Raw genomic sequence first — 13,698 nt, forward strand, 5'->3', positions numbered from 1 at the left:
AGTTATTAGCATCTAAACTTGCGAAGTGGTATACCATGTTTGTGCAGTCGCAATTTTTAAAGATGCGATTTTAAGGATCGTGTGAGACACCTTTTGCTGCCTTCGTGAACTGAAGACGTAAAAAATCTTATGGTAGTTTCGAGTCGGAGGTGGGTAGGGAAGTGGGGACCTAATTAACCACCGTGTGAGACTGGCTAGCAGGTAGTCATTCAGATGTTTTGCGTGATATCCTTTGATCTGAGCGTGAGCTTGGCGTAGAAAGGTTTTGGAGACAGAGTAACCCCGTCGAGCCCTTCACGATGAGGAGGCGGATGATCGGCCGCAGGAGCTACCTTGAAGGTGCGAAGAACAGCCGTGAAGATGAGAAACATGCTTGTACGAGCCAAGGACTCGCCCAGACAACGTCTTCTTCCTGAAATTATCAGCATTAATATCAACTCTAGGAGACGGAATGAAAAAGGTTATTTGTTCATGGTTGTAAGATATTTTAGAGGAGGGGAGGATGGTTCTGGGAACAACGAGTAGCCCCGTAAACAAACATGTTAACAACAGATCTGCGGAGAAATTCAAACCCCTCTAATTAGAAGCCGTATCATACATACAAAGTGCAAACGTAGACAAAACTTTGGCTCAGTGTATACAGGGTGTCCGAATCGAAACGCCCTAGTTGCAACTGTCTGTAACTCCACATGTATTTGATGTATCAAAATGAATTATACATCAATGAATGTACATAGTCATAAAGCTTGTGTGAGCAAAGTAGTAATTAGCACATTTAGTACATTTAGAACATTTCTACATGCGCCCCACGGAGGATGTCCAGCCGATACTCAATGGCCTGTAGCATGTGTGGTGTAACTGTCCCAATGGCAACCGTAATCCTTTCACGAAACTGTTCCATAGTTGTCGCTTAGGTTGAATGCACCGTACATTCTCCGTGCGACAAGTGGGGCTCATGTAGAAATGTACTAAAAATACTAAATGTACGAATTACTACTTCGTGGGCTGGTTTGTGTTTACGCCAAGTCGGGGCGGAAGTCAGTGGACGTTAACCCCGAAGAACTGGAATTCTCCACAGCAACGGCCTTTTTCAAACTACAGCTCCCCCAACTGGGTAGCTAAGCATAGGGGAATCAATTATGATGAAATGCACATTGCAATAAGTACAGTCAACGGCAATAATAATTGGACACCTAAATCCTGAAATACTCGTTTTCTTGCAAGGCGTTATGTGCGTTGCCTAACTCTACGGTAGTAGTGGAATTTGCCATTGAAAATTTGCTATAAAAATCCACTTATCGCCAAGAGTTAGGCAATTCACATAACACCTTGCATGAAGCGAGCATTACAGGATACAGGTGTCCCACTCCTATTGCCTCTGACTGTACGTATGCAAACACACATATAAAATGTACATAGGCGTGTGCCTCTGAATAGGGGGACAAAAGCCTCGGTGAAAAGAAAAACCTCATTTCATCTCACTGTTTTCGTTTCATTGTATTGATGGGTATATATAAATTAAATGCAACAACATAGAGTAATAATGCATGTGAGAGTGTTAATAACAAGAAATTTACCATAGAACGAAGCGGAATAGTTCAATTACATAGGAAATAATGCACCCTGGCTCAGCCCGCCCCCCAAATTCGCTTGCCCCCCATAAGGGCGCAATGTATAACTTCCAACAATGTTTCATTTTGGAATAACATACTTTTTGTTTGATGTGTGTTTGTGTGTGTGTGTGTGTGCATGTAGAAACTGTATTGCTTTTATTTTTAATTTCTTCTAAGCTACTTTTTTTCATTGTGTTAGTAAAAATAATGAGCAATGTACGTAATTAATGGTTAATCCAGGGCTTGACTGCTCGTATTCAAACTGTATTGCTTTCATTTTTAGTTTCATTTTACTTTCACTACTTTACTTTTCTTTTATTATTTTATTTTTCATTTATCTTTTTTAATTCTTTAATTGTATACAATTTACTGCAAAGAAAAAAATGATCCCTGTAATTAATGGTTAAGTGGAAGAGAAGGCATTAATGCCTTAACTTCGCCATGTAAACAAAGTCGTAAATAAATAAATAAATAAATAAAATAAATAAATAAATAAACCTCTTTGCCCAACAAGATGCCAATGTCTCGCCAATTTAAGGACAATAGGTGTGTTTCACCTACGTAACAAACTGTTGCATTGTGGGATCGAGCAACCATGATTGAGGCCAGTTCTTGTAAGCATACGGAATTCAAGCGGGCGGGTGGGCGGGAGATTTTAACCTTGTTTACGATGGTACATTGTGCAGTATTCGGTTCTTTAACAGAAACTCACGTATATCATTGAATTTTCCGAGATAGAACAGAAGGTGCGCTTCACGGCACGGAACTCGATTATTGTTGATCAGAAGATTGGCGAGAATAACTAGTGCCAACATTAATGAACAAAGCAAGCATTTTAGAGTGTTGAGTGAACATTTCCTCTCAGATAACTTCACATATCACCTTTTCTCTGTGACGTTTAGTACAAATGGATCGAACTGGTGTGAATAATAATACTTGCTAGTAGTATTATCTTGTTCTTTGGTAGCTTACTTCCGATAAATTTGAGGATATAAACGATAACATTGAAAGTTACATTCATCTTGATAATTGCACGTTTGTATTTGATTATTTGCCGGCCCCGTGACGGAGTGGTTAGCACGTCGCGCTACGACGCCAGGGATCCCCGATTCGAATAATGGCCTGGACATGGATGTTTGTGAGTGTCCATTCATCAATGTCATCGTACAATCACTCATCCCCATCTTTGCAAATTAGCCAAAAGTGGCACAAAAAGCGAAGTAAAATAAAGTAAGTCAATGTATTTGATTATTTATATTTCGTTCGTTAACACAAACTGTTATTAATTTTTATCCGATCAGACAGGCTTTGCATGCTGTCAGATAAAAGAGTACTGCTCGGTTAAAACATATTAATGATATATCAAAGGATCCCAAATTGATTTGGTTTATTTTACTTCGCTTTTCTGCCAGTTTTGGCTAAACTTGAAGATGAGGATGAGTGATGATGAAATTGATGAAGGGACGCTCACAAAGAACAGGATTCGAACCCTGGACCCCTGGCATCGTAGCGCGCTGTGTTAACCACTCCGCCACGGAGGCCGGCATATCCGAAGTTGTTGAAGCAAGGAGTGAAATTACTGTTTTCGAGCAACTCAACATTTTAAATTACAGCACTTGAACAAACCTTAAAGGGAAACAGAGACGATGATGCCGGAGCCTTGGAAATCTTAGTTAATCTGTATTGCATGTAAATATTTCAAGCAGAATACGAACCACTAATAAATACGAAAACAAATTCATTCCAGGTAGCTGGGTCAAGTAAATAAACACACGTGAACTACAGTTGGCCAAAGGTGTAGCCTCCTTTTCATTTCGTTATCATCCAGTTCATATGGATCTACACCGCAAAACTTCGCGTTTTCTCCATATCTTTCTCTGTCGACTGCGCAAAGAGCTTGAACATATGAAAGATTTACCACTATTCCCAGATGGCACAACATTGTCATTAATTTTATGCAATGCTCCCGACATTTTACACAGTACTATTAACAAACGTACAGTTGGCGCAGATGTAACGAACGCTACTTGGTGGGCATTTCCTTGCAGACGACAATGAACATGGCGGCGGTGCGAATCCTGACGTCACATGAAACCCACCTATACAGTAAAATGGATTTGTTCTCTCTGCTCTTGAACTTACGAAGAAAGAGGGCAACAGAACTGCTTCTGGACTAACTCCAAAACAGAATTGTGGTAATAAGTATTATAAACAGAACACGTCAATCAAATTCTCAATCAATCTATTTAGTGTCAATCAAAAGTTTCATATTGTGTTCTATAATTATATAATGAAAATATAGTTAATTTTTGTCCAGCTAAAACTGTAAAGTTTGATGTACCCTGGTATATATGTCTGTGTTTTTCATAGCTAGTTAATTGTAATTACAATTTTTGAAACGTTTTTCTCATGTGTGTGCTTACCACTGAAAAAGTGTCTCCCTTCCGTAAATGGAAAACGTTTGTATTTATGGTTTGCTTGGCTTTGTACCCCCCCCAAAAAAAACTATCATATTGAAAGAAATCGGTGCCAATATATGCACACCATAACCCCGTAGTTTCTTCGAACTTTCATCGGCTTGAAAACACTTCACTTTCTTTAAGAGTATAATATCGTTTAATAATAGAGATAGGATTCCTCTACAGTAAATATCTATGTGAAAGTATAATAATATAGGGGCATGGACGTCTGGATGAGGGAGAGAAGGATAATCACACCTCCCCCTTAGAAAACGAATGTCAACATAAAAGTACGTATTCCACACGTATAATTTGATTTCAGTCACAGTAATTCATATTAATTTTATAATGGGGATGCAGGAAAACGATAATTTCAAATTGAAGTGGTTTTTTTGGAGGAGGCAACACTGTTATCGGGATAATATGTCTCGTTTACCTTCTGGAAAAATACCTTGCTTGCCCCTTCGTGTAAAAAAATCTACGGACGTCCATGATTAGGGGGGCATTTGTCCCCTCCCCCGTGTGCACGTCTATGAAAATTTACACATGAAAACATATTAATTGACCCTTCTCCTTGTAGCCGGCCAGCAGTTAATGAATATTACACAGAAACCAGTAAAGGTCAAATCCGATCTTTTCAATTTCCAGAAATGTGTTCAACGGATTTAACAGCTTACCAAGACCGAAAGGTACCAGCCAATCATCTTGCAGAAGCCGTCCATTCTTGTCGAGGAATCTCTCGGGGTCAAACACTTCAGGGGAATCCCAGTGTGTGGAGTCCATGTGGAGACTCCAGATGCTGACAAGAACTGTGGTACCCTGCGGTGAAGAAAAGTTGCCAATGGCTATTAGTACTATCGAATTAAAAATTATTGATTCTCAGAAATTTAAAATTAACCAGTAGACCTACAAAACAACGTGTTATATCAAAATTTAGCTTGTTCAATTCTGCGTTAATCTATGATAACTAAAATGTTTTTCGGGTGTGCCATATATTTTTTATCGTCGTGAGAACAAAAAGGTTTTTTTTTGTTTTTTTTTTGCAAACTATCACTCTTTTTGAAATTCTATAAATGAAAAATAGGTTGTCCGATTATGATGAAATTTTAGTGTGGTGCAGCCACGAATGTTTTAAACACAAATCTTAATTTTCAGACTTTTATAATTTGTCAAAAAACCGTTATCATCAATTTTGCGAAACAATTTTTTCTTCGTTATTGGTAGTCCAACAAATAGAATATTGTTCTTGTTTTGAAGCTCTCTGTATCTGTTGTTTAAATCCATTATCATTGTCAATTCACATTGCGAAACCGATTTTATACAAATTTTTATTCTGCGGAGTAAAGCTGTTCGCGGATAGTGGCAACACAGCACACAGCGATGCCCGTTTATTCGTCTGTGCTTGCGGTGTTGGCACGTTTCACGTACATCTTTAAATTTTTTTTAAAAATCGAATGAATAGAAAGTAATTTCGATCTTTTGCTATCATAAATATATTTAGGTACATGTTTACTACTTAATAGTAGTAGTAATAGTAGTGGTAGTTGTATTAGTAATAACTGCAGCAGCATTAGTAGTAGTAATTAAACTATAATTAAACATTAATAATGTGAATTTGGACAAAGAGTTTTAGTTACTGTCTTGTAACCATATTTTATTTCTTCCCTCGATGCAATCCTGCTGTGTTGCCTGTCAATTGTTTTTCTGTCAACTTCCTGGTAGTATTTTTATATAACGGACAAGTTACTATGGGAAGTATAATATCCTCACAAACAGAAAAAAAGATCTATGTCGGAGTATTGCAATAACCTTTCTTAACGAACTATTTATTCCTTTTTTGGCTGCAAAATGCCACAACCAAATTCACTTTAAATAATGAAAATTAAAAATTTGACATCACAAACTAAGAAGCAGGTGCAGAGAATGAGAGAAGAAAGTAAGGCATAGGAACAAAAATGATTATATGTAATGTTTCAGGTGAATTAGGATTAAAGTAGACTGTTTTGGACTATGTTTAAGCGTAACGTTATGTATTTGCTTGTAGGCGCGTGTGGATAAGAACGAGATTGTGTGTCAGACCCGTAGCTTGAATTTATCTCCAGGGGGGCTCACGAATTATCAGGGGGGCTTTGTAAACCAAGTCCAATTTCCAAAAGTCTAAGAGTATTAAATGAAGGTAAATTGAATTGAATTGAATTGACTTGATTGCTGGGCGAGTTTCAGCTGTTGCTTGCTGGTCTACTACCTAATCCCAAAAAGTACAGATTATAATTAAAATAAAATAAAATTCAAGGTTACAAAGAAATTGAACAAGGGAGTACAATAAAATACAAAAGGAATAAAAATCCCATACAATAGAACAGATTAAAATAAATATTAAAATAAAATTCAAGATTATGTGTATGTGTGTGGGGGTGGAGGGGTTAATGAGTTATAAAAAAAATAGAAATATCGTACAAATACTACATTTTTTTTCTATATCTTTTAAAACATCGATTTTTGAAGTGTTGACTGCTACTGAAATAATCCCTTACTGAACACACTACTTTTGATGAAACAGATATTTATATCACACAAGGAAGAAATGCACAATATTCAATCATAGTGCCTGCAGTACATTCCACCCCCGGCCGAAGCAATGAAACTCCCCTTCGTTCCCAAAACATGGGAGATGTTGACCTTTCACTCAGATGTGGAGGGAATTTGCATTATGACTTTAAAGTCACAGATTGCAACAGGGACAACGAAGGTACAGATAAAGAAGCTCCCCTGTGAAACAACTTCCTAGAGTCTAGAAAAGAGAATCTTCTAAATACTTGCCGCTACTGAGACTTCTTCGAACAAATGTATTAGCTGTTCTGTGAATTTATCCTTCACCAAAGTTGTGAGCAAAATAATATATTGTCTACATTTTCACTCTTCACTGCAAACAAATTATACAAAATAGTTTTGCCTAATGTCAAAGGGACTGACGGCAGTGCCCGGGGGGGGGGGGGGGCTGATGACAGTTCCTGGAGGGCTGAGCCCCTCTGGCTACGGGCTTGATGTTTGTGTGTCTGAACGAGAATGTGTGTGTGTGTGTGTGTGTGTGTGTGTGTGTGTGTGTGTGTGTGTGTGTGTGTAAGGATTTACTCCCGTTGCATTGCTTCTCGAAAAGTGAGCGTGGTATGTCCCGATCCATCGTTCTTTATAATGAAATTGTTTTTTCTAGGTCAGGTGTTCCCGATCCATCGCTTCCGAAAATAAGGAAATGAACACTCACAGAATGTATATAAAAACTTAATGTCATTCACTGTCAACGGAACTACTAGGGATGTTGCACGAGCTCTATATACATGCTCGACTTCAAGCCTGATAGAGACGGCATGCTGGTGACAAACTACAGACCTCTATCTCTTCCTTTACCAAATTCCTCCTCAAATATCTTCGTAACTGATGAAAGTTCTTCCCTTGCCCTTTTCCTGCAGTTGTATTTATATATGTCAACTTCTGTGGCTGCAACATTTGGAACGCAAGAATGTGTTTTCATACTAAGAATCTGATTATTCAAATTGATAGTACAACTGACGCTTCTGGGGCGATGGATCGGGACAAACCAATCCCACTTTTCGAGAAGCGATGGAACGGGAAGACACCTGTGTAAGAACGAAAAGGTTTGGGTGTGTGTGTGTAAGAACGAGGTGTGTGTATGAACGAGATTGTGTCTGCAAGAACGAGAAGGTGTGTGTGTATGTGTAATGGTGTATGTGATACAAACTTTACTGCCTTTTGTTTATGTGTGTGTGAAAGGGTGAGCATGTGTCTGTGTTTGCGTTTATAAACGATATATTTTTTGTTGTATTCTTTCTCATTCATTCTTTCTTTTATACTTTATTTGTTAACATATGTAAGCAAACGGTTAAGTGTAAGAAAAGGCATTACTTCCGGTCTTAACTTCGCCATGTACAAAAATAAGATAAATCAATAAATAAATTTGGGCAGAATGCGGTCAGGTAGACGTATATAAAGAGGAAAATGCGACTGCAACTACCAGCTGTTGGGAGCAGTGCGTACTACTATACTCCGCCCACTCGCTTTCTCCCCTTCCCTTCCGCTATGCGCGGCCTTGCTCCATATATTCCCGGGACAGAGAACAGTTCAGTTTGGTGGGTCCTTTTCTTGGTACCAAATTGATACTTGTTAACTTTGGTGGTTCTGGGGGATAAATGAAATGAATTATAATAAAATAAAATAGAAATAAAATTTTATCAAGTCGTTTGCAATATAGAAGGTGTCCGGGCTAGGGGATTACAAAAAAAATTATACATATACAGGGTGTCCCACGAACGGCGCAACTGGGAATTAAGAGTGGCGTTACTTTGTAACCGAAACTTGTACACACATAAGTCATACACCAAATGTTAGCCCTGTCCAAGTAGATATTTTTAAACATAGAAACAACAAACGGGGTGCAGTGTTGTTCATGCAGTGTTGCCAAATGTAAGTGAAAGTGTAAATTTATTTTTCCACAAAGCATGGAAAATTGCATGTCAAACATTCGTACGGAAATTTGGACGTCAATTTCCACCTTGGGTAGGTGGACTATTTCGCCATCTATAGTTCAGAGAAGAAAACCGATCGTTTCCGTGTATAGCCAATCCTGAAATGCCTCGTAAATGCGTACCGGTCCAAATGGGTGTTTTTTAAAAAAATATGAGGTACAGTGGCAGCACTGTTGATGTTTGAAGGCAACAAAAGGTGCGTTTAGTGATGGTCTATGACATGGAAATACTGGAAACAGGAAAAAAAGAAAATGAAAATTATGATGACAAAAGTGTTAGAGTAGGTAAGTATGAACAACACTGCACCCCGTTTGTTGTTTCTATGTTTAAAAATATCTACTTGGACAGAGCTAACATTTGGTGTATGACTTATGTGTGTACAGGTTTCGGTTACAAAGTAACGCCACTCTTAATTCCCAGTTGCGCCGTTCGTGGGACACCCTGTATTTTAGCAATTGTAAAGTTTATTAACTTTCTTGTCCCGGTTTTGTACAAAGTTACTCAGAAAGTTTTTATGTACGCTGGTACACCTCAATGTGGGTATCATTTGTAACTTCACAGATATTCGAACGACACTCAAGCGCGTGCAAAGTGTTGACTAGCATGTAAGGCGTTATTACCGTAACGATACGCTGTCTCAAATCACCCAAATCGTGAACTTTCCTCTGATACACAACATCTCTAATGAAGCTCCATGCAAAAAAGTCTAATGGTGTTTAAATCTGGGGATCTCGGTGGCCATGCAGTTTCTGCGCATGAGTGACTCAACAGCACAATTGATCGTACAAGTGCACTACTGAAAGCTAGGATCGATGGTCTATCGGCAGAGATTCACTACGAGACAATAAAAGGAGTGGTTTTCGCATTATAAGCAGTATTTTTGTATACCTCTAACCCGGACACCCTGTCTTATGAAAAAAAAAAACAGTATCCATGACATTACTTGCACAAAGAGACTCGGCTCCCCTATAGGCCAATTAGGAATCACTTTCGTTATGTAGTCTGATAGACGCATGATAAGAGGAAGAAGAAGAATTTGTATTCTATAGCATGTTATTGATTGGTTGTTATATTGATTGATTGATTTAGTTTATTTTACTTCGCGTTTTTGTGCCTCTTGGCTAATTTGCGAAGATGGGGATGAGTGATGAAATGATGAAATTGATGAATGGACGTTCACAAACAACCAAGCCCGACCGGGATTCGAACCCGGGACCCTTGGCGTCGCAGCGCGATGTGCTAACCACTCGGCCACAGGGTCGGGCGATTGGTTGTTATAGTAACAGTGTGTAAGATGTACGTGAATGGCTTCCAGGCATTAAAGTTATGTTGTTAATTTGAACCTACGTGTTTGTATGTCTTGTATATGTATAGATAAGAAATCACACACACACAACAACAAGGCTTGAATCACTTTCGTTATGTAGTCGACTCCAATATATAGTATCAAGGAGTGACACTATTTAGCTCCTTTATATAGTCTAGTCATGTGAAAATTCGAATAGATTAACGACGAAAATTGCAACATAAAAGTGAAAAGATATCTCAAAGTAACAAAGTAATATGCACATATTTCACCATGCAAAGTGAAAACGTAGAAAAAGAGATTTTACTCACTGTTCACAAATTTAGAAAATAAGATTTGCTGCGAAAAATGTTCCAAATTTTAACAGGGTGACGCGGAGACGACTGACACATTTCAAATAGCCATAGATAATATATGGCAAGAGGGAAAATGAAGCGAAACCATCTATAAATACGTCCAGGTATGATATTTATTACTAGGGAACGGATATCTGGGCCCATACCAATTTATTTTGCTATGTTTTAGACGTAGAGTCCTTCGGGGGAATATGCCCTTCGAGGTTAAATGCCCACCCCCTCGTATCTCGCAACATTGCGACTCTTGTTTGAAAGCGCCCTCCGTGGTGAGACAAGGCAGCAGGTTTGGAGCTTGTGAGAAGAATCTGAAGCCATTCGGGGTTAATTTCATGAGGTAAGAAGACAATTTGAGGTATTAATTTTTTGGACGTTGTTGTATTAACAGTGTGCAATAATATTCCCAAGAGAGAAAGAAACTGAATTAAATTTGGTGTAAGGATAAGAGTCAGGGAAACGTATCTGCAGAGTGAAACTGCACCATGGTGCTCAGAGTTGCCAACCCAGTGATTCAATTTTCTGCTTATAGCTGTGGGGTGATATGCCCACAGTAATTAAGTACAATATGCCCATAAACATTATTATGGGAAGAAAGGACCACAATGTGACTGGATCCAGTGTATTCGTTGTGGTATGTGGATGCATGAAATATGTACCAAATTCACGTCCATGTGTCCAAAGTGCAATGCAATTTCTCGCAAATGTAAACAGTAAAAGAGGCTATGGTAAATTCAAAATAAATGTTATTAGAAATGCTATGCTCGTCTGTACAAATGATGTTCTGTTTACGAAACAAACGTTAATAATCTTCCAGTTATTATTTTCCTTTAAATATGCCATGCCAAGTATTACAATAATTGTTTCTTGTATTGGGCATTTTACCCCTAATGGGTGGGCACTTTATCCTGAACACGGAGTGATTTGCCCAAATTGACGTTCATCTGTTTATTTTTCTATGGTTCTTTTGCTATAAGACTTACAGTAATAAAACGTATAGGTAACAATAACACAATAACAAATCATGTAGCTTTCATTTGACATCTTTTTCATTGCAATACTCCTTCATTTAGCGAAGCTATAAACCACAAAAAAAAAAAAAAAAAAAGAAAAAAGGGCGTATTCCCCCGTCTGACTCTATGCTTTTTGAATATCTATGTGTTTCATGTACTGACCTAAAAATAAACGCCTTTTAAACCATTCGCGTAAGTTTAAAAATATACTTTTATTAAGAACGAACCTTAATTTCCACCACAAAGGTTTGACACCCATGAAATTTGAGACGAATCCGAACGGCAAAAGAAGCAATGCAACAGCAATGGGTGTCAATGTCTGTGCAAATTTCCGCCACCTTACAGCCTGCATCACGAAATTGGAAAAGCGTGTAGCGAACTAATTCTCCGTTGTTGAGCGCTGTACTTCCCAGGTAATTAAAGGGACCGTAGGTGTAGCATACCCAAGAGAAATAAGGGCTGTTTTGGGATGGAATCCTAGCTACAAAATCATTCAATTGTTGAAACAGGACCGGTATTATTCCCGGCCTCCAACAGTGTAAGAGCGCGGGGATATTCCAAAAATACCTCCGTCTGATTGGCTGTTTCGAGTACCTCCTGTAACGAGTAGGAAAGGAAACCCTGCAAGTGACCAATCACGTCGCATATTTCCTCCATCGACACAATTGTTAGGTGAAAGAGGATAGTTTGGTTGATTGACTTGGTGTTTTAAGTCCACTTTACGCACAGTAAGGCTAATCGAGACGTCCAGTTTAAAATGGGATCCGAACCACTATGTGCCTTCAACGGATATCGAACCTACGACCTCTTCATTACAAGCCGACGACGTTACCCCTACGGTTCGGGAAAACCCCGATCCTGTTTTGGAAAACAGGATCAGTTGCATTTATGAAGTTTGAACCAATAACTTCCCTCGGTGGAGAGTCTCCGTGTACACTCATGGACACTTGTGGTTGTAACGATCACATTGAAAATTGATGCGGTTGTTACAACCCAGAAGTGACCGTGACTGTACAAGCGCCCACTAACGGACGACCGGAAGAACTTCACCACGGAGAACATTGGAAAGCAAATGGTGGTGCTTCAAAATACGATAAAAATATTGTATTGGACAAACTGTATATTTTTTATAATCAAAGGATAGAATTCATGGTAAAAATAGTGCCTCTTGTACAGGGCCTGATTAAGGTGGGTGCTATTGATGCTGCAGCATTAGGCCCATTCCTGAAATAGGTCCAGATGAAAACAGACGAGAATTTCCGAAAGCTGAACAGTTTTCTTTTGCTATATTAACCTGAAAATAAATCTTAGAATGAAATTTGGAGCCCAATTTCGGACGCCTAGACACAGCGTTACTTATTATACAGTTACTATTATTCTTTGCGCTGTGACGTAATTATAACGTCGTTGTGTTCATTGTTCACCGAAGATTTCAAGCATCAGGCCCAATTTCGTCGTAATGCGGCCCTGTATACAAATTGCAACTAAAAGTAGTTATTTCATAAAATTATTAAAATTAATACTCGTAATTACATCTATTAATTTATTATAAGCACCTAAAAATCCGTTCCCTATTTATTACTTACATTGCTTTATATATATATATATATATATATATATATATATATATATATATATATATATACACACACACATACATATACAGGGTGATTCTAAAGGTATAGTACAAACGAAAACCACAGATACCTCCCATGAAATAGAGACGAAAGTGCCCCTTCCACTTTGCCGAGAGATGCCTCCGTGAGGAGCTAGACAACGCCGAAAACGTGTGAAAATGAACTTCACACCTCTGTACAGCCAGTACCAGTGAAGATAGAAAGGCGGAACAAACGAAGTCAAAAGGAACACCAAAGTCGCCCATCCGAAAAACACTAGGCGGCAGCTGCGCAACGCATGCGCATGGGGTTCCACAAAGGAAATAGGAGTGTCCCGCAAGGCAAGTGAAGGGAAAGGGTAGCGATCGACAACGGTAGGGAGAAAAGAAGCAATGAAGCATGAAGTAACAATTGCACAACGGGAAACAAACACCATGACTGAAGCAGTGCAGTCGAGAAAAGTAGTGCGGGGTTGCAGAACCACGGGAGGACGACGTAGGATGTAAAAACACACCGAGAATGCAAGCAAAGTGGTCCGTGACATTCGACAGGCAACAGACGCGTACATGGTTCGGGGCAGAAATGGCGGCGCTGGCGGTGCAGCGCAAGGGGAGTCCCCAAAACACAGTGGGGAGACACCGCAGCAAGAACAAAGCACGGTGCAACAAAAGAGAAAGAGGACCGGACCGGGAATGGTACCTGCCAAGGAGACAACAAATGCGGGACGAGGGATTCCCCGTAGCAGCACCGAGGGGATGTCACACAGAGGTCGTGCGCCAGCAGGACAAACACAGCAACTA

General features: G+C 39.1%; 1 protein-coding gene across 1 annotated transcript in view; it reads right to left on the reverse strand.

The window, feature by feature from the left end:
- Positions 1-209: 209 nt before the first annotated feature.
- The window catches only part of LOC145981193 (methyl farnesoate epoxidase-like), a 65,018-nt gene continuing 51,529 nt past the window's right edge, over positions 210-13,698 (reverse strand). The window contains exons 6-7 of the mRNA XM_083114315.1: positions 4,750-4,891; positions 210-412 (exon numbers count right to left, since the gene is read on the reverse strand). Coding sequence (XP_082970441.1) covers positions 210-412; positions 4,750-4,891 — 345 coding nt within the window. The remainder of the gene's footprint in view (positions 413-4,749; positions 4,892-13,698) is intronic.

Source organism: Lepisma saccharinum, chromosome 29 (genome assembly GCF_977018435.1).
Source record: "Lepisma saccharinum chromosome 29, izLepSacc3.1, whole genome shotgun sequence".
Classification (NCBI taxonomy): Eukaryota; Metazoa; Arthropoda; class Insecta; order Zygentoma; family Lepismatidae; genus Lepisma; species Lepisma saccharinum.